Consider the following 27,994-nt stretch of genomic DNA (forward strand, 5'->3'; position numbering starts at 1 on the left):
CATTACAATGAAGTCAACAGAATACTACGCCATGCCCATTAACAAGGCAGAATTTGGCCCACTGGGGTCTATATTTGAACAAATACACTTTGGTTTTCCAAGAGAATCTCATAAATTGGAATCAGAAAAGGCATACTCCAGAATAACATATTCCATTACCCCACTGCTGAAAGACTCTTCCTACTATAGGGTTATAAAAAGACATTGCCAAATGAAAGAAATCAGCTGTGCTGTGATATGTCCTGGCACAGCTGATCCACTTCATTGAGCAAAACACACTTCCCCCACTATTGTGCCCTTGATCACATGGGCACACCCAGAAATTCCCAGGTGGTGTCTCTGTAAGAGGGAAAAGCTGGACAGGTGGCTCTTGGGGCTTGATAGGCCCGATCCTGTGCAAGAATTCCTGGGGCGTGCAGGATTGGGCCCAGTGAGTCCCATGAGTACCTGTCTGGGGCAGCTGGTGGGTGCAGGCAGCTTCAGGCTACCTGTGTTCTTCCTCCATAAAGCTACCAGACAACACAATAAAGTGGCAGAAACTATTACCACCTTTTGTTGGGGCCACAAATTTGGGTATTTATGGCATGACAAATATTACAGATGTCTCTTTGCTTTCCTATTGTGCTGCTACAACAACCATTATGGTGGCACAAGGCAATGTCTGTTTGCACCCATGGGGCACATCTCCACATGTAGAGGCATGCATTTCCATGGGCACAAAAAGCAGTGGCACACATTGTGCTGCTACTTTGTGCGTCAAGGCATGCCCCTGCACATGCCCTCTGATGCGCACTAAATTGTCCCAGGTCGGGTAGGTAGGAGGCTAGGGCCAGCACAGGTGCACAGCCTTACCTAGGATCCTGGGGGCCTCCCAAGGCAGCAGTGGCATTGATCCAGCCGCACAGAGGCTGGTCAGCAGCCGTGCCACTTTTGGCAGCTGTTTTTTGGGGGGGTTTTATGCCAGGATCTCCCGGTATCAAAATTTTGGCAACGCACTGCAAATTTGCAGCACAGTGCCCAGTTGCACATTTGCCACGTGTGGTTTGCAGGACCACAATCAGGTATGAGATACCACAAACTGCACGTGCACACTCATCTGGATGCACCCATGGGACACACCCAGATAAGAGCAGATGCGTGGTATGTGGCACCGCAGACCCATCTGTGGCGCCACACACTGCACATGCACGTGCTCCCTGCATTGTTACTTTGCAGCGCAAGAGATTTTCTTGACCCCAGGAGTTTCCAAGGTTTAAAAAAAAAAAAAACACACATAAAAAAAAAAGTTGGGGCAGCCCATGTTGTAGCAGCATGTGTGCACTGCCCAAAATCAGAGCCTGGCTGGCTGGAGCCATGTTCCAGCTGCCTTCTTGCTGCAGGTCTGCAGCTCCCCAGTGCCCTCAGGATCCCAGATAAGGTTCCTAGAGCCAGCACAGTTGCTGGCCCCAGCCTCCCCTTCTCCATCTGGGGTAACTTGCTGCATGCCAGAGTACACATGGCACAGATGTTCCCCGCAGACAAGCAGCAGTGACACAAGGTGTGCCGCTGCTATGTGACCCCAGGGAAACGCACATTCCCACTTGTGGGGATGCGCCCATGATGTCTCAGTGCCAGGTCCACTATGGTCTTTCAAAAAAGGGGATTTCACCAGTGACTTTTCCCAGACTGACTGATCTTACTGTATGTTTTTTCTGATATTCCACCTACATTCTCCTGATTTCAATTTCATTCTGTTATCTTTTACAGTATTTATAACCCCACCTTTTTACCACCCTAAAAATTGTGCTCCATTGTTGCTGATGACATTCATTAGCTGCATATAGACAGCTGTCATATTCTCCTACCCTTTCCACTTAGTCCTTTGATAGCGATTCATATTTATATTAATATTTAGTTAAATGACTCTTCCTTCATAAATCAGCTCCTCTAGCTCCTTAATCATTTACTGACTGTCATTTACTGACTGCTTAATAAATAAATGTGGTTGGAAAAACAGTATTGCTAGCAATGGTAAGAGTTCTTTAGGAAAATAAAGCTTGGTGTTGATAAGGCATAAACTTGTCAATCTCATACCTTTCACTAACAAAGTTTTTTTTTCAACTGAAACTGAAGTTAAAATATTTATCAGTCCATAAAATATTATCACTGAATTTTTCTTGCAATAATAGAAACATAAACAGTTAAAATAGAATAAAATATGTGGTTCATTGGAAATGTATTCTTCTTGCTGTCAAAGAAGTAATGTTATAATTATTTTATTTGAACTAAAAACAGAGAATGAAAGATTAGTTATTCATAAAAATGGAAAAAAGGACAAAACTGAAGTGAGAAGTAAAATGAAGTCTTCTGGAGGAAAGGAATTGTTTTAGAAAAGTTTGTGTGTATGGGCATTTAAACACACACAATCATTCTAAAGAGATAACGCTATGTAACCTACATTCCAAGTTAATGTTTTCTATTTGTTACTTTTTATAAAAAGGAACATTCCTGGGAGACCATGTAAAGCATGCTTGGACCTTGCAGTTTTTAGACTGGGTTTTTTTTCCTTCTGGATTCCATATATCACTGTATTAGATAGAGGTGACCTTAAAAAAGTAACGCAAATACAGAGGATATAGGACTGGAAGCGACCCTGCTATCACTGGATATCGTTTCATATAACCATGAACTGATCTAAAACTCCAATTAAGAACTAGTTAGGGTTTCCTGCACAAGCTTCTTCTACTGGAAAAGCATACTTCTACTTCTATTTTAGGACATCATTACACCAATGGCTAGAAACCTCTTTCTACTTTCCCGCCTATAATTATTCATGGCCATTTCAGACTCATTGGCCCCCATGCCAAACATTATCCTTTAGCTTAAATAACTCTTACCACAACCCCCTCCCTGATGTTTCCCCTCCTGGTAAATTTATAAAGCACAAAGCAGATTCTCTCTCAGGCTTCAATTTGCCAAGTTAAACCAGCCACTCTTCTGGGGTCCTTTTACAGTGCTCCCTACAATGCCAGAAATAGGGCTTCTTTTTGCTTCCCTCAAAGTATCCTACTATTTACTGTCCTACTAATCTAGTGATTGTGACTGGTATCACTTGCCTAGGGGTACTAAAAAAATAAGCTAAAAGATGTTTGAAAGGACTCAGTTGCTATGAGAAGTAGTCTAATAAAATGTGTCCTGCCACTGTGAGTAAATAGATTTTTACCAGTTGTAACAGGAATGGAGAAATCAGGCTCCTGATATTGGGCCTTTATATATACCACACGTAAACCTCATCCTTTGGATGCATATATAAAGGACAAGGACTTCAACTGGGGTGTGCCCATCCTCCTGCTACGAGCAAAGCCGGAGGTTCCTGGCTAGAGGGTCTTGGCCCTCCATTCAGGGTCTGACTGATTGCCATATTTGAGGTCAGGAAATAATTTTACCTTGAGGCCAGATTGGTATGGATTGTTGGGGGGTTTGCCTTCCCCTTTAGTGGGCGCCTTGGCCCTGTATCCAGGACCTCTTCAGCATATACTGAGCCATTTTATAGAAGCAGGACATGGGCTGCTATAGTTCCCCTGCTTTACCTGTGGCAGGTCAGTGTATTAGTTCTATGTTGTATCAGGGTTCAGAATAGTTTTATGTAGAGTTTAGATAATAGTTGTATGGGATGTTTTAGATAGAGATGATCCTGCCTCAGACAGGGGGTTAGACTAGATCAGGGGCGGGCAATTATTTCGGGAGAAGGGCTGCTTACCCAGTTCTGGCAGGCTGTCGAGGGCCACATGGGTAATCCCGCCCCTTGACACGTGCCCTGCCCCCTGGTCACCATCTTGGGACCAATGTCTCAATTTCTTGGGACTAATGTCTCAGGGCCAGCACTGGTGGGGCCCAAAGCGGGGCACAAGCTGGCAGGGGTCTGTGGAGCTGGGCTGGGCTGCGCCAGCAGGGAGAATGGGCAGCTGGCCCAGCTCCATATAGCCCCTGCCGGCTGGGATCTGCCGGCACTGGCCCCGGGACACCGGTGAGGGCCCCGTGCTCCCACTGGCTCCTGCACCTGCTCACTCCCAGTGCCTCCCAGCCCTGCAGTACAGGCAGAGGGCAGCACACAGCCCCAACCCCCTGCTCGCTGGCAAGGAAGAAACATGCTGAGCGTGAGGAAAAGCGGCCCCTCGTCCACCCCATGGCCGGCGCTCCCTGCTGCAGGTGTTCACAGCCCATGCAGGGCTGTCTAGAGCAAGCACTGGCAGCCCCATATGGGTTGCAAACGGCTACAGTGCAGAGTGCTGGGCATGGGGTGAGCGAGGGGCCACTTTTCCCCTGAGCTCAGCACCAGCTTGTAACCCAGCCCCGCTGACAGCCTGGGCTCCGCGCCGGCTCCGGGCTCACCCATCGGGGCTGTGCGTGGCCACAGCAGCTGCAGCCCCCCTGCTTGCTGCACCGGGCAGTGTTGGCTGCTGCTGCCCACCTGGAGTTCACACACTGGGCAGCCCAGAGGCAGCGGTGGCAAATGCTGCCCAGCACGGCAAGTGGGGGGGCCGCAGCTGCTGTCACCATGTGCAGCCCCAATGGGCGAGCCCGGAGCTGATGCAGGGCCCAAGCTGGCAACGAGGCCAGGTTACAAGCTGGTGCTGAGCACAGGGGAAAAAGTGGCCCCTTGCCCGCCCTGTGCCCGGCGCCCCGCATTGCAGCCGCTCACAGTCCTCCTGGCGCTGCCTGTGCCTGCCCCGGACAGCCCTTCATGGGCTGCGAGCAGCTGCAGCAGGGGGCGCCAGCCATGGGGCAGGCAAGGGGCTGCTTTCCTCCGCCCCGGGAAGGAGCAGGGAAGGAGCCTGGGGAAAAGCTGAGCATGGCGGTGGGAAAAGTGGCCCCTTGCCCACCCTGTGGCTGGTGCTCCCTGCTGCAGTTGCTCTCAGCCCGCGCAAGGCTGTCTGGAGCAGGCACAGGCAGCCCCACGCAGGCTGTGAGCGACTGCAGCACAGGGCGCCGCTTTCCCCGCCCCCGTACTCAGCTTTTCCCTGGGCTCCTTCCCTGCCCGGGGCCTTCCCCTGCCGTCTTCCCCCATTCCCCCTTACCTGAGGTTCTGGCACGGGGCAGCCACGTAGTCCCAGGCTAGAAGCCTGCCTGGGCTCCCAGCTGAGGGGGTGGGGCCAGACAGGCCCTGTTGTTGTGGGAGCCTGCCAGGCTTCCCCTGGGTCCTACTGCCCTTGGTTCCTGTCACTTTTGACAAGAACCAAGGGCAGATAGGTATTAATTTTCTAAATTTTTTAGGGGCCCTGTGGGCTGGATAGAATGGCCTCGCAGACCAAATCTGGCCCGCAGGCCGTATTTTGCCCACCCCTGGACTAGATGATCTCTGGAGGTCCCTTCCAACCCTACTTTTCTATGGCTCTATGACACAGATTATGGGACAAATATGCCATCAATTTTAACCAGGATTTTTTTAGGACATGAGCAGAACCTTCTATGCAATGTAAAACTCTTATATAAAGAGCCTGTAGTGCTAATGTAATGGATTCTTTTGTGTGTGGCTGGGTAATTAAAAAAAATCAAATGAAAAAAGCTAATAGATACTATACAGATGGCAGGAATAATATCTTTAGATTTAGCTAGCATGTAACTCAATAGACTGAGGTTCTTTGATCTTGTAATGGCAAGGAAATTATGCTGGAGGTATGAAGCATTAACATTCATTGCTTAACTATGCAGCTATGTAAGCTCTTTGGAAGGAACCCTGGAATATTTTTTAACTTTGAGATTAACAGTCTGATCTGATCCCATTGAATTCAAAGCAGGTTTTGCTACTGACACTGGTTTGGCCTGTATAACCTGTGCATGCCTTTCTTTACATAACTATTTTTGGGATTGATGACAAAATAACTACTGAAAGTGGATCGTTTCTTAGCCAAAACCTCTGTTGTGAGGATGGGTGACCTCTTGCAATATGTGGAAAGACAACATTTCATTAGCTTATTTAATACACAAAAGTTCATGCTAAGCTCTCCCCCAAATCTTTTATTAGGGTTTATGAAACATAATACATAAAATCTATTAGGAATTAATATACCTGAAATTAATTCAATGGTTCCTTTTTTTCCCTGAATAGTGTCTCATTTTTTAAATCAGAAGATTTTTAAAAAACATTTAGTTTATAACTTCTTTGGCATGGGTGGGGGGGAGCTACTTGAATAATTAATGTTTGCACTAATCTAGTATGCTATACATTAAATTAATATTAAATATTAGCTAAACATTGAACATGTAATAGTATAGAAAAAAACAAACCAGACTTCCCTCATTATTATATACCAATCCGGGAAAAAATGGAAACCTTTTGCTACCTTTGTGTTCCAAGTCCCATGGAACCTGAGATGGTCTACTAAAGCAGGCAAGCCTCAACACTTCTGGATGAACTGGAAGCAGGCAACTCTGCCTGGAGACAAAGAACTAAGTGAACCTTGAAAACTTATGAAGTTTTTCCCTGGTGGTAAAGTGGAGTTGAAGTATCAGGGCTATAAGAAATTAGCTTTTGCAACCTATCCTCCTTTTGTTGACCTGGAAGATAATGTACATTCTTGCAGTGCCCATTAGAAGACACAAGTAATGATCTTAAGCTCTTGAGGCAATACTGCCAGTGACATAACTAGTAAACACTGAGCAGAATGTACTTTTCTTAAACTTACTCTGAAACAGGTCTTTTCAAGTGTATTATTACATGGATCTTCGGTATCTGGGGAAATCTGTGCATGATCTTTCTGCCTGCTGAGATTCATTTCTAAATCCAAGGCTACCACAAAAAAATCATGTTTGTTTTTCCAACTCTATGCTGCATTTATTTTCCATCAAAAATCTTTGGTTCTTGCTGTAAATCTGTCCAATACACCTCTCTCTGATACAGGCAATATCTGTCCAGAATTTTTTAAAACCCTGCTGTGAAACATGAAGGTCCTAACATTAAAGCTGTCAAACTCCCAAGAAAAAAAAATCAGAAAGGAGAGTGATCACAGATACATATCTTAAATCCAGTCCTAGTCCTTATATGCTGCTATTAAGAAAGGTATAGAGAAAAGAGCTATCCTATTTGTGTCAATGAAAGAACCTTCATCTTCCTATTTTCTCATATGGACACTGGGCACAATTTTAAGCTAATGGAGTAGCAGATAGGTAAAGCAGAACAGTGCATAGTTACTAGGGGCCAGCTTTTCAAACAGGCTCAGCACTCATAACTGAGGGCAGTATTTGCAAAGAATGCAAATCCTATTGGGGCAACACAAATAAGCATGACAGAAGAAGCTTTGGTGAGCTAAGCACTATTCAAAATCTAGTCATTATTTAAGAACCTAAATGCTGGAATATTGAGGTTCCATTGCAGGTGCTAAACACTTGTAAATCTAGATGGATTTAAGCTAAATGCAATGACTTATGTTCTTGGCAACCCCAATGGGCCTACCTTTGCTGCCATAAGGAGTGTTCATTCACATGAGTACTTCAAGTTAGTAGAGCTCCTTGGATTAATAAGTGGGATTTGGTCCACTGTTTGATGAAACTGTGCCAAAATTAGGTCAGGGCAGAATTCATCTCATTCTGTTTCACTTAGCCATAAAGCTACTTCCTCTGGAGCCCAGGGGGCCAAATTATGGTTTTAGCTAATCTCATACAAATGTACAAGCTTCCATCTAGGCTGCACAGGCATCATTTAGGGCAAAGTGGGACTAGTCGTGAAGGGAAATCAAGCAGGATTTAGTACCATATCTACAAATACTAAACATCATGGTAGGTTTAAATCTCAGCTCTCCCGCTGAATTTATGTACAGGGACTTTGCTGAAAAACTCAATTTTTCCGCACTTTGCTCTGAGTTATTCACTTAGCTGAAAGTTTTTCCTTCTCAATTTCATTTTTTGCAATTACAGCATAAAGTGCCAGATAAAAATAGATGTAATTTGCTACATTAGTATAATTCCATAATATCAATGTCAATTAGTATTACTGTTATTGTTGATAATGTTAAATGCCTTTTTAAAATTCCAAATACATATTTCCTTGCTTGTCAAGAAAACCGTGCACAATGTGTCAGATTGTGCTTTTAAGGGATGGATTTAAATGGAGGTTGATGCACGAGTGATACAATCCTGCCCATAGGATTCTGCTTCAGAAAGCCCTTCAGAAGACTGCAGAATGAGGACCTTCAGGGGCAGCCCAGCTCTACCATGGACAAGGAAGTAGCAGCCATTGGTAGAACTAGGCCCGAGTAGCCATTGTGCTTCAGGGAATTGAAAGGAATTTGTTATGGTCTGCACATGTGTTAGAAGCTGAAGCAAGAGGAAATGCCTTTGAAATGTCCTCCTCAGTGCATATCTGGTCCTAAGCCTCACTGGACTTATGGTTTAAAATAGTAAGATCTAACAGGTTATTTAGCAGGCCCTGATGAATTTACCCAAGAGTGCTAAAAGAGCTGGCTAGTGTGACCAATGACAAGGATATTTGAAAACTCATGGCACTCGGGAGAAGTTCCTAAAGATTGGAAGAGGGCCAATGTGGTGCCTCTCTTCAAGAAAGGAAGATCCTGGGAACTACAGGCCAATCACCTTGACCTCAATCCCTCAAAAGATCACGAAAAAAATTATTACAGAATCCATCAACAGCAGGCTAACAAAAAATGTCATCCTGAGAGACAGCCAACATGGCTTTGTTATGGGTAGGTGTCCCCGGGGCACAACCACAGGGGAGCTAGAGACCCTACTCTCAGGGGACCCCGGGACAGGGGCTACACACCCCGTGGAAAACCCCCCCCCAAAAAGAAACCACTTAAAGGCCATAGGACACCAGACCCCAAAGGAACAAAGAGCGGAGCCTGCGCAGTTCACAAGCCATGCCTATATACAGCTGGAGCTGGCGGGTGACATCAGAAGCAATCACTGGCCGGCGAAGATAAAAGGGAGCGCCGAAAGAGAAACAAGGAGAGCGGGAGAGGCAGCGGAGGCCGAGGAGGCTCTCTACACCGGCGACAGGCAGCACCGGCATGAAAGAAAGGATCTGGATCAAAGAGCAGCAGCAGAGGCTGCAGAGGCTCTTTGCATCGGTGGCAAGCAGCCCCGGTGCGAAGGGGTGGATTATGCTTGGGGAGAGGCACCCCGAGTGGCAGGGAATAAACCCCGCACCAGTCACGAGCAGCACCGGCGTCCAGGGGATGACCTTGCTCCCAAAGGAGCTATAGCAAACCCAGAGACGGCGGAGGCTTTCTACTCCAGGTTCTCACAAGTACGAAGACATGGAGGGAGGCTGACCCAGGGAAGGACAGAAGATACCCTGACAAAAGCGTGGAGCAGAGCAGCGCTGGGGGACGCTACCTGGCTTAGGTTCTATGGCTGAAAGAGGGAAAGAACACCACATCCTGATTTCTTCTCTTCTATTTGCTCTCTTATCCTTTTCTTTATGTTCTTTTTTCTCTTTAGTTGCCCCTGGTCTGAATATAGTCTTTTCTGTTGCTGATGTGTTCTATCTTTTTTCTTTTGGTGTTCAGTGGTTAGGCCTGCCTCGAGGGGAATCTGGCCGACACCACACCTCCAGAGTGATTACGAGACTTAGCAAGTAGCTGTCGACAGCAGGGAAGATAGATGAGATGGGCGTATCCAGTAGGCCTGTAGCCTATCAAAGAAACGAAGTTAATAACCAATCCCGAAGAGGGCGTGAGGATCAAATGTCATCTAAACCGGAGGGATGGCTGCATTAAAATCAGGTGACCCGCCGGAGGCTGGAGTAAGGAAGGGGTGTAGGGGAGGTGGAGCTCCACGGATATCTTCCAGGAGGAATGACCAACCCCGAGGGACCTGCAGAAGAAGACCCCTGCACTGGAAATACATTCAAAGTCATGGCAGATGAGTTTAGGGGCCTTCTCCTGGGGGATCAAGGTCCCATGAGCCCAGTGGCCACATGAACCCTCACCATGCCCACCACCAGGCACATGCGCTAAGGCAGCACGTGAACGGGTATACGAAATGAGGTGGTCACAGTAGGTCATGCCTGACCAACCTCATCTCATTTTTTGACCAGGTGACACTTCACCTGGACAGGGGAGGAGTAGCTGATGTCATTTACCTGGATTTCAAAAAAAGCCTTGCTTTGGTCTCTGGGATCCCATGATGTCCCTATAACAAAATTGGGGAACTGCAGCCTCAACAACTTTACGGTCTGATGGTTGGGGAACTGGCTCCATGGTCGGACTCAGAGAATGTTAGTGGATGAAACTGAGTCAACATGGCACATGGTGACCAGATGCATCGTTCAGTACTCAGACCAGTACTCTTTAACATATTTATAAATGACCTGTATTTGGGTGTCAGAAGCAGACTGGCTAAATTTGCGGATGACACCAAATTATGGGGAAGCATGGTCATACTTGAGAATAGGCTGGGGATTCAGGCAAATTTAGACAGGCTCACAAAGTGGGCAGATCAAAACCTGAGGACTTTCAATATAGAGAAATGCAAAGTGCTCCACCTCAGGAGAAAGAACCCTCATCATACCTATAGGCTCGCCAGTGCTACACTCACTAGCACTACAACTAAAAGAGACTTGGGGGTCACAACTGAACACAAGATGAATATGAGCCACCAATGCAGTATTGCAGCCGGCAAAGTAAATAAAACCCTGGCTTGCCTGTACCGATGCATCTCGACCAAGACCCAAGATGTCATCTTCCCACTTTACTTGACTTTGGTGAGACTGCAGCTGGAGTACTGCATCCAGTTCTGGGCTCCACACTTTAGGAAGGAGGTGGAGAAGCTTGAGAAAGTCCAAAGGAGAGCCACGCACATGATCAGAGGTCAAGAGAGCAGGCCTTATGAGAAGCTGAGAGGCATGGGACTCTTCAGCTTAGAAAAGCATAGGTTCAGGGGGGACTTGGTGGCAGCCTATAAGTATATCAAGGGTGTGCATCAGGATCTGGGAGAACATCTATTCACCAGGGCACCCCAAGGGGAGACAAGGTCCAATGGTCACAAACTGATGGAAAACCATTTTAGACTGGACATAAGGAAAAGCTTCTTTACTGTCCCTCTCTCCAGAGTCTGACACAGACTCCCCACAGAAGTGGTGCAAGCACCTACTCTGGACCCATTCAAGAAGCGTTTGGATGATTATCTTGCTGGGGTGATCTGACCCCAGCTGACTTCCTGCCCTTTGGGCAGGGGGCTGGACCTGATGATCTCACAAGATCCCTTCCAGCCCTAATGTCTATAAAATCTATTTTAATCTTCTCCAGTACATACAAAAACATGAAAAAAAGAAAGAAGGAAAATAGAATGACAGAATACAAGGAATCCATAAGACATGGAATGAAGCTGCCTATGAAGAAAACTCATGGTCTACATCAAATCTATTTCTTGCAGCATATAACCTTGCCATCAGATAGCAAGGCACTGGTAACAAAAAGACACTCTGGCTTCTATGCATCTGTGTATTCTGCCAAGAAGCTAAATCAATTAACCTGTACAGAGCTCCATGCTGCCATGGCCATTTTTCTACAAGCTAGCTAATTTAAAGCTAATTCTAGTATCTTGAGGTGACTCTGCAATCACTTCTGTGTATGAATAAGGATGTATGTGTACATACCAAATAGCACACTGATCTCTGTGGGCTAGAGAACTAGCATTCTATTACGTAACAACCCACGTGTCCAGGAGTAGCCACAGGGTGCTTAAGGACTCAAAAAGTACTCCATGCACCTATTCCTTTCCTTGTAAAGGAAATAAGTTCCTAACACTAATGGACTTATTCCAAGAATGCAAAAGGTAAAAAGAAGTATGCATTACTCGTATAAATAAAGAATTGTAAGATTGTGGCTTTTATTTGAAACAGTAAAAGCAGTAAGGAAAGGAATGTAGAACATCTTAAACTTTTATAATGCTCCTTCCTGCCAGATGCAGCCATAATTAAATCATTTGCACAACAAATAAAATGATTGAACGTTGTTAAGTTTAGGGTAATGGCTAGACTAATTCACACAAAATGTTAATGAGATATTTTGGCTAACGTGTTCAATGGATACCACTGTAAAACAATTCCAAAATCTAAATATATAGTCAATTGCAGCAATGCCATAAACATAGCAATGGCCAAAAGACCATCACATATTGTTTTACTCTTATTTATTGTAACTTTCCTTAAAGTTATATCAACTAGTTCTTCTATCAAGCATCTAACATCCTGATTCTACCTCCAGCCCAATCTTATTCATGTTGGGAGTGTCCACACAAGATGCCTAAATATGCAGTAGCCTAGTTTATTGCGCAGTAAGCATGCACATCTGCACATGCAAATGCAGGTAGCAAATTTACATGGGATTAGTAGTGTTCTGAATTCTTTTTTTTTGGTTTTTTTAAATCTGGGAATTTTTCAGGGTTTATCTTCAAAACATAAAAACCGGGATGAAAGCAAGATAAAAAGAAGAAAATGAAAAAAATCAGTTTAAAATCAGGGAAAAATCAGTGGTGAGGGAGGGAGGGAGGGAGGGAGGGAGGGAGGGAATAAGCCTGGGACTAGGGAAGGGGCGGAGGGAGGGGCATGGCCGCCCTGCATTCAGTTGGAAACCTGTGCCTCAGGTAACTGGCACAGCAGCACTTTTATCTTACTGGCAACACCAGTTTTTCAGTTCAAATCCCTATTAACCAGCATGAGTTGGGAATGGGCCATTGGGATTTGAACTGAAAAATAGGTGTAAGCCAGTAAAAACTGAATGACTTAAAAAAAAATATCAGGGAAGTTCAGTGGAAAAAAAATCAGTAAAAACTGAGAACACGGAACACTAGGGATTAGTTACTGCACAGTAACAAACATGTAGACACTACCCAGAAGCAAGTCTCCATGCGGCAGGCATGTGATGGGGATGTGGGTCCCATCAAGCACCCCAATGCCCTGGGGGAAGCCCAGGGCATGGAACCCCACCACCACTGCCTGGGGGTTGTGCATGCAGAGCAGTGTCCCCTAGCACGTCCTGGAAGGCACCACACAGCTCCAGGAAGACCTCCCCAGTAGTGGCCTTGCCAACACCAAACAGATGACCAACATACTGCAGGCTGGCAGGCATGGCCAGCTTGAGCAGGGCAAGGAATAGGAGGATGTCTGCAGGAAGGGGCAGCTGCATGGTGGTGTCCTGCTGCTCCAGGTCAGGCCAGAGCTGCCCCACAAAGTCCCAGAAGGTGGCCCAGGTCATGCAGAAGGCCACCAACTGCTGCTCGTCATCCCAGGCACGCTAGATGAAGTGCTGCCACCAGCCCTGGCTGGTCCAGTGGGCCCAGAGACAGTGGGGCTGGAGGCTCAGGAGGGCAATGATGGCCCCAGTGATGGCGTTCAGAAACTCCTCACTGGAGATGAGCACAGCAGTGGCGACCCTGGGACAGCGCATTGCAGCCAGGCAAGCAGTTGCTGCATGCAGGGGAGCCAGGAGGGCCCAGATGGCTGTGGGCGAGGCAATGGTTGGTATGGTGGGCAGTGCAGTGGGCCAGCAAGACCAACATAGCAGCCAGCAGGAGTCCAGGGCACTAATCATCACTGCCAGGGGCACAGGCTAGAGCAGCCATGGTGCAGGGAGGCAGAGTGGGCAAGGAGAGAGCTGCCATGCGCTGCCCCTGCACTAGACATGCTGCTCCTGGGCAGGGAAGCGGCTGACCAGAGAGCAGCGAGCAGAGCTGGCTTTTGAAGAGGACTGCTGACTGCTGGCAGCTGCAGCTGGAGCCTAGAGCTTCCTGGTGGCAGCAGGAGCCCATTGCAGAGCTACAGGAAGTTTGGTGCTAAGAGCAGCAAATCTGCTCCCTAGTCCTACATGTGTAGACACCTGCCCAGGAGCACTTAATCTGCATAAATTTACACCCGAGTAAATTGAGTCCAGATCAAATGCATGTGTAGACTCACCTGCTAAGTAGTATTTTACTTCACAATTAGGAAATTTTCCATCAAAGTGACTCATTTTTAGAAATGTGTCTATATTGAATAATCTTTCCTATGTCAAAGCAGAAGCCTCTAAAATTGTGATTTTGCAGACATTTAAACTATGGAATTTATAGATTCATAGATGTTAGGGTCGGAAGGGACCTCAATAGATCATCGAGTCCGACCCCCTGCATAAGCAGGAAAGAGTGCTGGGTCTAGATGACCCCAGCTAGATACTCATCTAACCTCCTCTTGAAGACCCCCAGGGTAGGCGAGAGCACCACCTCCCTTGGGAGCCCGTTCCAGACCTTGGCCACTCAAACTGTGAAGAAGTTCTTCCTAATGTCCAATCTAAATCTGCTCTCTGCTAGCTTGTGGCCATTGTTTCTTGTAACCCCTGGGGGCGCCTTGGTGAATAAATACTCACCAATTCCCTTCTGTGCCCCCATGATGAACTTAAAGGCAGCCACAAGGTCGCCTCTCAACCTTCTGTTGCGGAGGCTGAAAAGGTCCAGTTTCTCTAGTCTCTCCTCATAGGGCTTGGTCTGCAGGCCCTTGACCATACGAGTTGCCCTTCTCTGGACCGTCTCCAGGTTATCCGCATCCTTCTTGAAGTGTGGCGCCCAGAATTGCACGCAGTACTCCAACTGCGGTCTGACCAGCGCTCTATAGAGGGGAAGTATCACCTCCTTGGACCTATTCGTCATGCATCTGCTGATGCACGATAAAGTGCCATTGGCTTTTCTGATGGCTTCGTCACACTGCCGGCTCATGTTCATCTTGGAGTCCACTAGGACTCCAAGATCCCTTTCCACCTCTGTGCCACCCAGCAGGTCATTCCCTAGGATGTAGGTGTGCTGGACATTTTTCCTCCCTAGGTGCAGCACTTTGTATTTCTCCTTGTTGAACTGCATCTTGTTGTTTTCTGCCCACTTGTCCAACCTATCCAGGTCTATCTGCAGCTGTTCCCTGCCCTCCGGCGTGTCCACATCTCCCCATAGCTTTGTGTCATCTGCAAACTTGGACAGAGTACATTTGACTCCCTCGTCCAAGTCACTGATGAAGACATTAAAGAGTATCGGTCCAAGGACCGAGCCCTGAGGGACCCCACTGCCCACACCCTTCCAGGTCAAGACCGACCCATCCACCACGACTCTCTGGGTGCGACCCTCTAGCCAATTCGCCACCCACTGCACTGTGTAGTCATCCACATCACAGCCTCTTAACTTGTTCACCAGTATGGGGTGGGATACCGTATCGAAGGCCTTCCTGAAGTCTAAGTATACGACATCCACCCCTCCTCCTGTGTGCAGGCGTTTCGTAACCTGGTCATAGAAAGAGACTAGATTGGTCAGGCACGATCTGCCCGCCACAAACCCGTGCTGATTTCCCCTCAGCATAATTTGTCCTGCCGGGCTCTCACAAATGTGAGCCTTGATAATTTTTTTAAAGACTTTACCAAGGATGGAGGTGAGACTGACTGGCCTATAGTTGCCCGGGTCCTCCTTCCTCCCCTTTTTGAAAATGGGGACCACGTTAGCCCTTTTCCAGTCCTCCGGGACTTGGCCCGTGCGCCACGAGCGTTCGAATATTCCCGCCAGTGGCTCTGCAATGATGTCGGCCAGTGCCTTCAGCACCCTCGGATGCAGCTCATCCGGGCCTGCCGGCTTAAAGGCATCCAGTTCTTCCAAGTGACTCTGCACCCCCTCAGGATCTACGTATGGAAGTCTGGCACCTTGCTGCTGCCTCTCTACAACCCCAGTGAGAGACCTGTTGTGCCCCTCACTTAGGAACACTGAGGCAAAGAACTCGTTGAGGAGTTCAGCCTTGTCCCCCCTGTCTGTCACCAATTGTTTCTGCCCATTTAGCAGGGGTCCTATTCCACCCTGGGCCTTCCTTTTACTCCCAATATATCTAAAAAACAATTTCTTGTTGTCTTTTACTTGGGTTGCCATCCTCAGCTCCATGGTAGCTTTGGCCCATCTAACTGCCTCCCTACAAGCATGAGCAGAGGAGGTATATTCATCTTTAGTGATCTCACCTTGTTTCCACTTTTTATGTGCTCCCCTTTTGGCCCTTAGGCTGCCCTGGATTTCTCCAGGAATGAACCTTTGCTGGTATTAGCTATATGACAGTATGGTGTTTTTTAGGATTCAATCATGCCAAAGAGTTGTTTAAAGTCTTCTGCTTTGACATGAACATTATTAATTCCTTTGATAAATTCTCATATTTTCTGAAGTATTTACTCATTAGAGGAGAGATTATAGAATTCAGTGAGGGCCAGACAGATAGAATGCTTATACTTCTCACTCCTGAGCTCATCCAGAGCTGTCCCACTGGCTTCAAAGCAAATCAGAGTGGCATGGTCTGCTTTAATGAATTCCAGCTCAATACCAATAAGATACATAATCAGTTTAGGGGCAAGATTGTGATGGGCAGTCTGTGCCCTGGCAGAGTGGACAGAATTCACTCTTATGTGTGAGAATAAAAAAGCAAGCAAAGGCACTCATCTAGTCGTTGTCTAAAGCAGAATGGTGAAGAGTCAGCAGGGAAGTACTATGAGTAGGTCCATGTGGTACTCGATCTGATACTCACTAGGCAGAATCACTGAGCCAGCCCAGGACTTGGGCTAAAAATAAACAAATATTTCCCAGAAGTAATGACAACGGTAGGCAGAAATTCTGGCACCCCAACCCACAATTCCTCTCTTGGGAGAATTGGGGAGCCAGGGTACCACAGTTGTGTACCAGCCTTCCCCCTAAAGGTTGTTTTACGTGACAAAATTTACTTCAAAAAACAGTAAGACGTGCCTATGGTTTCATGCAGTTTGAGATGATTTCTATGCAAGGTTAAGTCATACTTTCATACAGGGGAACCTAGATTTTTCATACAGGGATAATTTACAACCTGCTTAGTTTGCCATGGGTTGTCGAATTCAGAAAAGCCCCCTGAGCCGATTGATGATGTAATTTTTACTTCAAAGGGCACCATTCCTTCACTCATCTGGAGTACTGCTATGAACCCATGCAGCTGATCAGAGAAGCGGCACCCTTAGAAATAAAGACACCTCGTGTATCTGCTGCAGCTATATATACCCACAGCTACTTTGCAAACCATCGTTTTGGGTGGTGGGAGTGAGGGGGAAGGGAGGGAGACCAGGAAGTAAGGACCTTGCATAGAATCCAAGCTCCACTGTTATAGAAAACATTGCTCTCTGCTAAGGGTCAAATTCTACCTTCACTTAGCAGCTCTGAAGAGCCTCACTCTCCTAAACATTCACCTAAATAACCATGTTTAATGAGATTGGCTTGAAAAGGGTATAAATGAGGAAAAAAAACTATCGTCAAGAGACAGGAGTTCTAAGAGTAAACTATGTTAAAATTATGGCAAAATTTTCTCATGATGTGACATCCAGAAAAACAATTCTTCAACCCCAAGTAGCTTTGGGCACTTTTACACATGCTCCAGGGGCTAGGGAGGTAGTACTTTAATTAGAGTGGTTCTGAGAGCCGCTCTAATTAAGGTGCTGTCGTGTCTCATGTATCAGTGTCCCTATGCTTAAAAATGGCAGTGGGGTCACTTGAACTTAAGCTTGTTTGACGAGCTGTAGATAAAGTGCCCCCACTGTCATTTTTAAGTGCAAGGAGGCTAATGAACAAGACGCAGGAGGCTGCTGGAGCACAGCAACTGCCACATTTCAGCTGACTTGATTAATCAAGTCTGCTCCAACACGCTGGAATTCCAACGTGTAGGAGCAGTCTCTGCACTCATGTATAGGCATCCTTTTATTTTAAACCTCAGCATAGAACAATTAAACAAAACTTGGCACCTACCCACTTCAGCCAAAGTTTTGATACATGACTCCACAGAGGCTTTCTGTGCTGGGTTTGGCCAAGTACAGTTGTAAATTCTGAAGGCAGACTGCAGCAGTTGAATAAAAACTGGCTGATGTGTCTGAAAACAAAGGTAAACAATGAATGTTACACTTTAAAGTCTCTTCACAACTGCCCTAGGGTTTGACAGACCATAAACTACATGCATGGTTTTTAGGCCCTGTGTACTTTAACTATAATTCAATTAAACCTTTATCATGCGTCAGGACAAGCAAAAAAGAAAAAACAAAAAAGAAACTGGTTTGGCAATATCAAATCATGCAGTCCTTACGCAAGTAAAATTCTCACCAATGTCCAATGTGCACAGTGTGGTGTTAGGACAGAAGGCAAGCAAGGATGGTACTTTCCAGACTAATTCAGAAAGACTCAGGAGCTCTCAGGAGACCTTTCCATCTTAGGCACTAATGTTTCTGTGTTAAAAGGATAAAATGAAGGCTTTGATCCCACAAAAGGATCACTCATGCAAAGTCTCATTGAAGATGCAAAAGTCAGGTGAAAAAGCTCTGTACAAATCTGTACTAGCCCTTTCATTGGATTAAGATCCTAAATTTGTGAATGGCAAATTTAGAGAGAGTTACATTGTTAATGTGAGATATAAGAAAAGGAACAAAAAGTAGACAGAAATAAAATTTTAGCAGGCAGGAGACTCAGTAACGGTCTGAATTACATATTTGTAAGAGTCTCTCTCATTCTTACCTGAAGGCTGGTGCTGTTATCTGAAAACGGAGAATTGAAGAAGCCGCTCACAATGTTCATTACTGGCTCAGTGACATACTTCTCCAGAAATGTGTCTGCATGTTTCCGATCTGTAGTTGTATTACAAACCTGCAGAGACGAACAAAAAACAAAACAAAACAAAACAAAACAACCCTTAGCTTGAGACCATATGACATTGAACATTTCAATTGACAGTTATCTATATAATGTATAGATAATTAACCCTATTTCCAAAATTTGGATCTTCAGACAAAATATATAAAATCAAGGTAACTACCTTATGGTCAAATTGTGCTGAGTTTAGCATCTATGGGCATTTATACACATGCTCCAGGAGCAGAGGGGGGCACTTTAATTAGCAGGGCTCCAATAGCCACTCTAATTAAAGTGCCTAGAGCTACATGGGTATCAGTGTCCCCACAATGAAAAATGGCAGCAGGGGTGCTTTAACTAAAGCTCCTCGAACGAGCCTCAGTTAAAGCATCCTAGCTGTCATTTTTCAGTGCAGGGATGCCAATACACGTGACACTGGACTCTGCTGGAGCATGGTAATTAATTTAATTTGCTCTGATGCACTGTAAATAGAGCATGTTGGAGCAACTTCGCTGCGCATGTATAAGCACCCTATGTTCCTTCATACTCCACATCTCATCCTGATATGTACCTTTCCTGAAACAGCGTTTTCAGTTTTGCTGCCTACTCTTTTCCCCCACCACAAAGCAAAAACAGTTTGCTGGACAGAGCTGGGTCATTCCTCCTATCAATATACCATATGCTGCCTTATATATTTAGACAGATGAAGAAGAAAATGAATCATTTCCCTCCCTAGTGTGAGTGACTTTAGTAAGGGAAGGTAAATATGTTGCAAGACTGAACAATGCCAAACTTTTCTCTGCATCCAATAGCTTTTGTTAGATGGGAGAGGTGGAGCTCATTCAGAAAAACAGATTAAAAAAAGAGGTGGGCCAGTGGGAAGTAAGCATAGTGAGCCCTGACACTGGAGGAAGCAAGATCTCTGTGACCTGTTCAGTCAGCAGAGGCCAGCAGCAGCCTCCATAGGTATAAATTACAAAAAAAAAGACCCAGTAAGCCACAGAGAGCATAAATTCTTAATATCACAGAGTTGTGAAGGACATAAGACAAACAAAAGGGAAGGAAGAAAAAGAATTGGGTAGAAAAGGAACACAGGAAGTGACTTAGAGGTTTAAGATGAAGCACTCATTAGGTCACTTATGGAGCTGTTGGAGAACACAGTAAGTTTGAACTTGAATACAGTATCCTTGAGGGAAACCTTCTGATGCAACAGCATGGGTTTCTTTTATCATATACATTTGTTATGGTGAAAACTGAAAAAGGTGTGGTGGGAAGGAAGGATCGTTTGACTCATTTCATAATTCTTGCCAGGAAAACACCTTTCAGAATGTTCTCATGGAATAAGCACGACACTTGTAAAGCAAAAACACTTTACAAGAAACCCAGACCAAGGAAAATACACATGGCAATCCCCCCACACTTTAGTATCGATCACCTCTAAACGGGGGGGGGGGTTGGGGGGTCTTAATAGTATTTAGAAAGAAATAAAGAGGAAAATACTGCTTTCATTTACACTCATATACAGTCACTCCAGAGATGCTGCAGGGATGAAGGTGCCAGCAGATTTACCACATGTGTAAACAAACTCCATGATAACCACCAAGGCAGCAGCTGAGCTCTTGACATATACTCAAGAATACTCAAGAATCTAGGCCCCATGTGAGGGAGGGAAGTATTATCACCCTATTTTATAGGTGGGGAGCAAGGACAAAGAAGCTAGCACAGAGATCACAAAGAAAAGTCAAGATCACAGAGAGAAGTCCACAGAAAAGAGCATCCAGCTCTCCTGGATTCCACTCCCAGCCAACATTCTCTCACCTTTCCTCTTCAGCAGCAACTCTTGGTCCTTGTCCTCTGGGAACTCTGGCAGTGTAACCAAAAAGTATTTAAAGGAAGGTAACTGACAGCATCAGTGACCTTTGCTGGACTTAGCTGGGATATACAGATCTTTGGAACAAAAAGACCTTTTACCACAGACAGCACGAGCCTCTTCCCGGTGGGGGGACTGAGGTGGGCAAGCAGAAAATCGGGGGGGGGGGGGGGGGGGGGGGGGAGAGGGGGCGCTACACTATACATCTTCTGGCCAAACATGCTTATTCTTTTTAACTTAAAGAGAGGTGCCATGCCTCTCTGAGCTGCGGGCAGGAGTGGGGTGGGCTTAGCTGCGTAGGACAAGTGGCAGTGGCCAGGGGGTAGGTGTGGGGGGCTTGTACATGGGGAGTGTTGGGAGGGACAGCTATGGGGGCAGTGCTAAGGCAAGCTCCTCTAACTCTTATAAAGAACATTTTACAGATGGACACAACAGGGCACAGTGTTGTTATAAGGTAGTTAAGAAAGATTCCCCCGCCAGGAAAGGGAAAGGATTATGGGCACAGACAGAAGTGACAATATTTGCCCGATCTGACCACAGAAAGCAGTCCATAGCCATGACCAAATACAAGTACATAGCTGCTGACTGCTTCAGAAATGGCTGATCAAGCAAAACTCTGACCCCTCATTGCATGAGGGGTCAGATGAAGATGTTTCAAAACAGAGCATCTTCCGTAATTTCTACCTGCACTGCCTCCCAGCCTGTTGTTGTTTTCAAAATGGGAGGAGGAAAAGAGAGCAGAGGGAGTTCAGTCTGGGATTTATTTTAGCCCCTGCTGGAGGGTGGAGTAGAGGGGCTCCAATTTACCCACTCCATCCTCCAGCTCTGGCTGAGGAACCCCAGGACAAGCTCCCTCTGCTCCCTTTTCCCCCTCCCATTCTGAAAACAGACACAGTCTGGGAGGGAGGAAAGGCCATTGCTAGGGAAAACCAGGGGTGGGCAATTATTTCGGGTGGAGGGCCGCTTACCCAGTTTTGGCAGGCTGTCAAGGGCTGCATGGGTAGCCCCGCCCCTTGACAGGTGCCCTGCCCCTTGACAGGTGCCCCGCCCCCTGGTCACCATTTTGGGACCAATGTCCCAGGGCCAGCACCAGTGGGCCCAAAGCGGGGCACAGACTGCCAGGGGTCTGTGGAGCTGGGCTAGGCTGCACCAGCAGGGAGAGGGGGAAACTAGCCCGGCTCCACAGAGCCCCTGCTAGCCAGGACCCTATACCTCTGCCGCCTCGCTCTAGGCCCTGCCAGCGCTGGCCTGGGGACACCAGTGTGGGACCCGTGCTCCCGCTGGCTCCCTGCCCACTCACTCCCAGTGCCCCCCAGCCCTGTAGTAATGGTGGTGGGCAGTGCACAGCCCCAACCCCTGCTCGCTGGCAGGAAAGAAGCTGGTGCTGAGCGCAGGGAAAAGTGGCCCCTTGCCCACCCCATGGCTGGCGCTCCCTGCTGCAGCCACTCGCAGCCCATGGCTGCAGCGCGGGGCGCTGGGCACGGAGTGGGTGAGGAGCTGCTTTTCCCCCACCCAGTGCTCAGCACCAGCTTGTAACCCGGCCTCACTGCCAGCCTGGGCCCCGCGCTGGCTCCAGACTCACCCATTGGGATTGCGCACGGTGACAGCAGCTGTGGCCCCCCCGCTTGCCACGCCAGGCAGTGTTGGCTTCTACTGCCTGCCCAGAGCTCGCTCACATGCTGGGCAGCCCAGAGGCGGCGGTGAGCCCAGAGCCAGCACGGGGCCCAGGCTGGCTGTGGGGCCAGGTTACAAGGTGGTGCTAAGCACGGGGGGAGTGGACCCTTGCCTGCCCTGTGGCCAGTGCCCCGTGCTGCAGCCTCTCACAGCCCGCCTGGGGCTGCCTGTGCCTGCTCCAGACAGCCACGCACGGACTGGGAGCAGCAGCAGCAGGGAGCGCCGGCCATGGGGCAGGGAAGGGCTGCTTTCCTCCATGCTGGGAAGGAGCAGGGAAGGAGCCCGGGGAAAAGTTGAGCACGGGGGGGGGGGGCAGCCCATCCCCCATCCCATGGCTGGCACTCCCTGCTGCAGCCGCTCGCAACAACGCGGGGCTGTCTGGAGCAGGCCCAGGCAGCCCCATGCAGGCTATAAGCGGCTGCAGCACCGGCTGCAGGACGAGGGAGGGGCTGCTTCCCCCCACCCCCGCGCTCAGCTTTTTCCCAGGCCACATTTCCCCAGACTCCTTCCCTTCCCTCCCCATTCCCCGCCCTTACCTGCAGTTCCAGCACGGGGCAGCCATGTGGTCCCAGACCAGAAGCCCCAGCTGGGGCTCCCAGCTGGGGGGAGGGCCCAGGGGGGCCCTGCTGTTGTGGGAGCCCAACAGGCTTCCTCTGGGTCCTACTGCCCTTGGTTCCTGTAATTTTTGACAGGAACCAAGGGCAGATAAATATTAATTTTATAAAATTTTTAGGAGCCCCGCGGGCCGGACAGAATGGCCTCACGGGCCGTATTTTGCCCACCCTTGAGATAGTTCCAGGGGGGAGGGGAATCTAACAGTGAACTTCTGTTTAGTCTGGGGACTCATTTGCAACTCACAATGCTTCCTGCAAAGCAGTGTCAGTCACATCAGGGAGCTGCACTTCTGCCTGTGCCCTCAGTAGACAGAAAAGCATCAGTTACTATGTCATGAAACTGAGAAAATAAGCCCACTGGTTTCAGCAGAGGTGTGACATTTCTCCAACAACAATTGTGGAGGTAAATAAAGATTCAGTTATGAATCAAAACTTTTGAAAAGTTCACAGAACTAAAAACCTCTTGATGTTCTTCTGCCTCTGATTAATCCACATGCTGATTTCTGCTGGAACCAGTAGCTCTGAGGCTTCATGTTTGCAATCCCAGCGAGAAAACAGGGCTGTACAGTGCTAGCATGGTGAATTAAAAAACTTCGAAAGCTAACCTGCAAATTGCTCTTAAGATTCATTCCTCACTTGTCCGAAAAGCAGAAAATCATGGGACTCCACCCCCTCCCAATATGTCTGAAAAACCCACTGCCCTGTAACATAATTTCATAGATTTCATAGACATTAGGGCTGGAAGGGACCTCGGAAGATCATCAAGTCCAGCCCCCCACGCAAAGGGCAGGAAGCCAGCTGGGGTCATAGGATCCCAGCAAGATAAGCATCCAGTTTGCTCTTGAAGGTGTTCAACGTAGGCGCTTGAACCACCTCCGGTGGCAGACTGTTCCAGACCTTGGGGGCTTGGACAGTAAAGAAATTCTTCCTTATGTCCAGCCTGAAACGGTCTTGTAGTAGTTTATGACCGTTCGACCTAGTCGTCATCCCTAGGGGCGCTCTGGTGAACAAACGTTCCCCCAGATACTGGTGGTCACCCCTGATAAACTTATAGGTGGCCATCAGATCACCCCTGAGCCTGCGCTTTTCCAGGCTAAAGAGCCCCAGGGCTCTCAGCCTGTCATCGTAGGGTCTGCTTCCCTGACCTCTGATCATGCGTGTGGCTCTTCTCTGGACTCTCTCAAGCTTCTCCACATCCTTTTTGAATTGTGGAGCCCAAAACTGGACGCAGTACTCCAGCTGCGGCCTCACCAAGGCCGAGTACAAGGGAAGAATGACGTCTCGGGATTTGCTTGAGAAGCATCTATGGATGCAAGCCAGCGTTTTGGTCGCTTTACTAGCAGCATAATGATGGCCCTTCCTTCCCTGCTTTTTTCCCTGCTTTTATCCCTTCGCCCTTTGGGAAAGACAAAGATGTTTTCCAACAGAAGGAAAAACCTAAAATGCATGAAATGAAGCTAAGGATTGAGAAAGCGGTGTTTAAAAAACCCTTAAGAGGCTTTGGGACCCAAATTCACGTGAATAATGCTTTAGAGATTCAGCAAAGAAAGCCAGCAGTGACTTTGCAGCTGTCAGATTCCAGCTCCTTCTTTAATCCTTTTCAGAATGCAATTGATGGTTTACAGAATGGGCCACATGCAGATGAGGGAAGCATCTTGCTAAACTGCACCCACCTTACCTGGTACACAATCCTCCCCCCTCAAGTGAAAAGAAAAGGAGGTTGATAGAAGTCATTAATATAAAAATGAGGCAAACCAATCTGTCTTTTTTTTTTCTAAGGGCAGATGCATTTGGCAAACAGTGTCACCAACAGCCCTCCTAGCACCTACATTGTGACGTACTTCAGTGATGAAGATGTGTTGCACTTAAGGACTAAGTATTTCTTTAGTGGATCTTGAAACTGATAAAATTGGTAACTATCTCAAAATCCAGCCTAAGGATAACTCTGTCCATCTTCAACCTTAGTGCTCTCTAATAACAGACACAAAGCTCTCAGACTCACCACTGACAGCCATTCCATAGCAGCTAAAAGAAAAGCATTTTCTCCCCAACAGCATCTCTTTTAGCTCACTGGAACACAGAGAATCAAAGAGATCTTTTTCTAAATGCTTAGAAAGATATTGTAACATCCTTTCATGAAGTTAACAGGATCCTATTAATTCTCATAGCGCCATAAAGCTAATGTATTTACAACATGTGGACTCTGCTTTGCCCCCCACCCCAAAAAAAAACCCCCCAGACCTGAATACACTCAATAATCTAGAAGATCTGGCTACCCAGAGGGCTTGGCTGAAGAGTGGAACAGAAGGAGAGCTCTTCTGACATGTTCTTTTAGCTGAGGGGAAAAAGAAAAGGAGCTGCTAACTGGGCTATGAAAGGAACTAATTAGACAGCTACCCAGAGGGCTTTGCAGGACAGCAAAATAAAAGTGCACTCTTGCCATTCTTATTCAGAAAAAGCAGCACATAAAAAAAACAGTTGGTAGACCAGGCATCATACTGCATTAATAACACACTCACTATTCACCTCCATAAACCTGGAGTCTAATTTTCTCTTATTAGAAGGCAAGGGAAAAATGAGCTTTGTCACAAGCATCAGGATACCTCTATAGCATTTGGCACCATTCAACCTGATTGGTGGTCTCCTCCACTGAAGCATCTCTGGATCAGTGAAGCAAAACTGCATAAGGAAGTGCCTTTCTGTGTATGTCTCAGATACCCAAAGGCAATGAAAATGGCCCTATTACAGAACTAATGCAAAGGGAGGTTTGTAGGTGCTGCTATTAGACGGTCATTACTGTACCATGTCAAACAAGGGCAACCCTTCTATGGGAAAGGCATTAAACAAGAGAAAATGCTGCTGGCCATAAAACTATGAAGTTAAAACCAAGAATCCCCACTCCAGCTAGGTTTCTGATCTTTTTCTCTAGTGAGCCTGAATTGCCCAGAAGGGCCTCCACTGCAGGAAACAGGTACAGAAGCAAAACAGCAGCAGTATAGGGTTTGAAGAGGTCTCATTACTGATGAAAATGGCTTTCACCAAAAGAGAGAAGAGCACAGCCATTCTTGAATTAGCCTGCTCCCTGAAACAAGGGGGAAGGGGGGGAAGCATTTCTATTTTTCTATTTCACAAAGAAATGAACAGGACCAGCACCTACAGAACTGCACAGATATCTGAACTTACTTTTCTTTGGGCTATAAATCATCAAACTAAAGGAATGTGCTATTTTCTTCTGACAGGTTTCAAAGAAACTGTTATGATACACTACCACTTTGTTATAAATGCTCACAGCAGAATTTAATTGAGGTCCTTTCCATTCTTTCTCTTTTTTAATTTAAACAAAAGTAAAAATACAATGAGTGAAAACTTAGTGCTCATAAAATTTAAGGAAGTATGTATGAGACAAAGCCAAGAATCCAGTACAAAGAGACATTTCAACAGTGTAGCAACTCCCAACTCCAAACCATTGCTCAGGATCAAAAACTGAATCCAGCACCTTCAGTATTAAAAACCTGCTCGTCTGTCACTTGAATTAAACTCTATTAGCTAGAATTAGTAGGAGGCTGTTTATTCCTTTGTGAAAGAGTTTCAGAAAAGGGATGCTCAACATAACTATAACCACTAGGTAACATACAATTCCCTCTTGTCTCTGTTAGGGCATCGTAATCTTCCCAAATCTGCAAAACACCGCTAATATTCTATCTTCCAAATCTCTCATGAGCAGAGGACATCAGTCATGACAATCTAGGATATAGTTAAAAGTCAGTCCAAGTGACACCAAGAAATTCATTTGGGCAAGGCACAAGGAAACAAATGTCCAGCAATGACATCACGAAGCCTGATCACGCAGACTCTTTAATGAAGAAAAAATTATGAACCTAAAAAGGACAGTGTTATGGATAGCTGCTGTATCGAAATCTGAATGTGAGAGAGGTTAGGAGTGATGGCAGTAGAATGAGTCAGCCAATAAGAACCAAGATGGTAAGAAAAAAGAAACATTAGAAATAGATATAATCTCTTGACCTATGAGCCACACTGTGAAGAAGGAGTGCAGACGTATAGTAATTATTAATTAAATTTTGCAGAGATGAACAGTTTCTCAAACACACAATATATCCAAATGATATATTTTTCTTCTGAGAAGGATGGTGGTGCTAGAAATATGCAGGTTAAATTATAAGGCAAATGTGACAGAAATTATGAACTATTAAATAAGACTCAATTTTTTTCATTCTCTCTTGCATCTGAAAAAAATGGTTAATAAAACATATGACGTTCAAGCAGAGAAGTTATTACCAATTCAGCTGTCATAAATGTGCATACTGTAATATTTAATACCTCATAAAACTTACCCTTGCCATATCAACAAGAAAGTTCTCAAATAATTTCCAAATGTGGTTACTGGCATAAATTTCCTTCATTTCCACCTCAGTGTCCACGTAACAGTGATTAACAAAGTTCACGTATGCAATTTTCACCTGCAACAGCAGCAAGTATAAAAACTGTGTAAAAATGGAATAAGGAAAGTGCTCTTACATCCACAAAAGGCACTGAGCAAGCACAATGATTCTACCAATATTAAGAAACAGTAACAGCAATAACAATATTTGTGTTTTAGCCTCCGAACATTACAACAGAAGAGGGAGCTTTTTCTCTAGTTGTAGGGCAATTTTGAAAGAAATAACCCTCAGGTACAAAATACAAGAGACCTGTTAATGTCCTGAACAAATATCTATGTGGAAAGGATTGAGATGTGCACACAGATTATTTCCCTATATAGTAGCATTTTAAAAACCACTTAAAAAAAACATTAATATTACAAAGGTCAGGGACTCAAAAATTAGCCAATGCCAGAATTAAGGTTGCCTGAGCAACTGTAATTCAACTCCCTTGTGCATATGCATTACGGCAGCCCTGCCAAATATCACATATGAAGTCTGTAGCAGTTGGAACTACTATCCAGTTCTCCAGAGTCCTAGATCAATACCTGAAAACAAAAGGCAGAATAGTGTCTTGGTACTAGCGCCTTGTGAACTAGCACATGAAGCCCTAGAGTGCCCCTATCTCATAGGCCTTCAGTGCTATGGACTGCAATAGGAGTAGCCAAATCAGAGACCATTTCCCTAATTCTGGGTGACAGATAAAGCAAGAGGCAAATGGGAAGGGTGCTTCACATTAGAGCAGCTAATAGCTGTAAAAACTAGTAGAAATTAGTCCCATTTTG

At 46.3% G+C, this 27,994-nt stretch overlaps 1 protein-coding gene across 5 annotated transcripts in view; it reads right to left on the reverse strand.

Moving 5' to 3' along the window:
- The window catches only part of ITPR2 (inositol 1,4,5-trisphosphate receptor type 2), a 425,347-nt gene that overhangs the window by 207,241 nt on the left and 190,112 nt on the right, over positions 1-27,994 (reverse strand). For all 5 annotated transcript variants that reach the window (XM_019498344.2, XM_006270092.4, XM_014607327.3 and 2 more), the window contains 3 exons: positions 27,123-27,248; positions 18,499-18,627; positions 17,743-17,863 (listed from right to left, as the gene is read on the reverse strand). In XM_019498344.2, the coding sequence (XP_019353889.1) occupies positions 17,743-17,863; positions 18,499-18,627; positions 27,123-27,248 (376 nt within the window). The remainder of the gene's footprint in view (positions 1-17,742; positions 17,864-18,498; positions 18,628-27,122; positions 27,249-27,994) is intronic.

This window comes from Alligator mississippiensis, chromosome 4 (genome assembly GCF_030867095.1).
Source record: "Alligator mississippiensis isolate rAllMis1 chromosome 4, rAllMis1, whole genome shotgun sequence".
In the NCBI taxonomy this organism is placed as follows: Eukaryota; Metazoa; Chordata; order Crocodylia; family Alligatoridae; genus Alligator; species Alligator mississippiensis.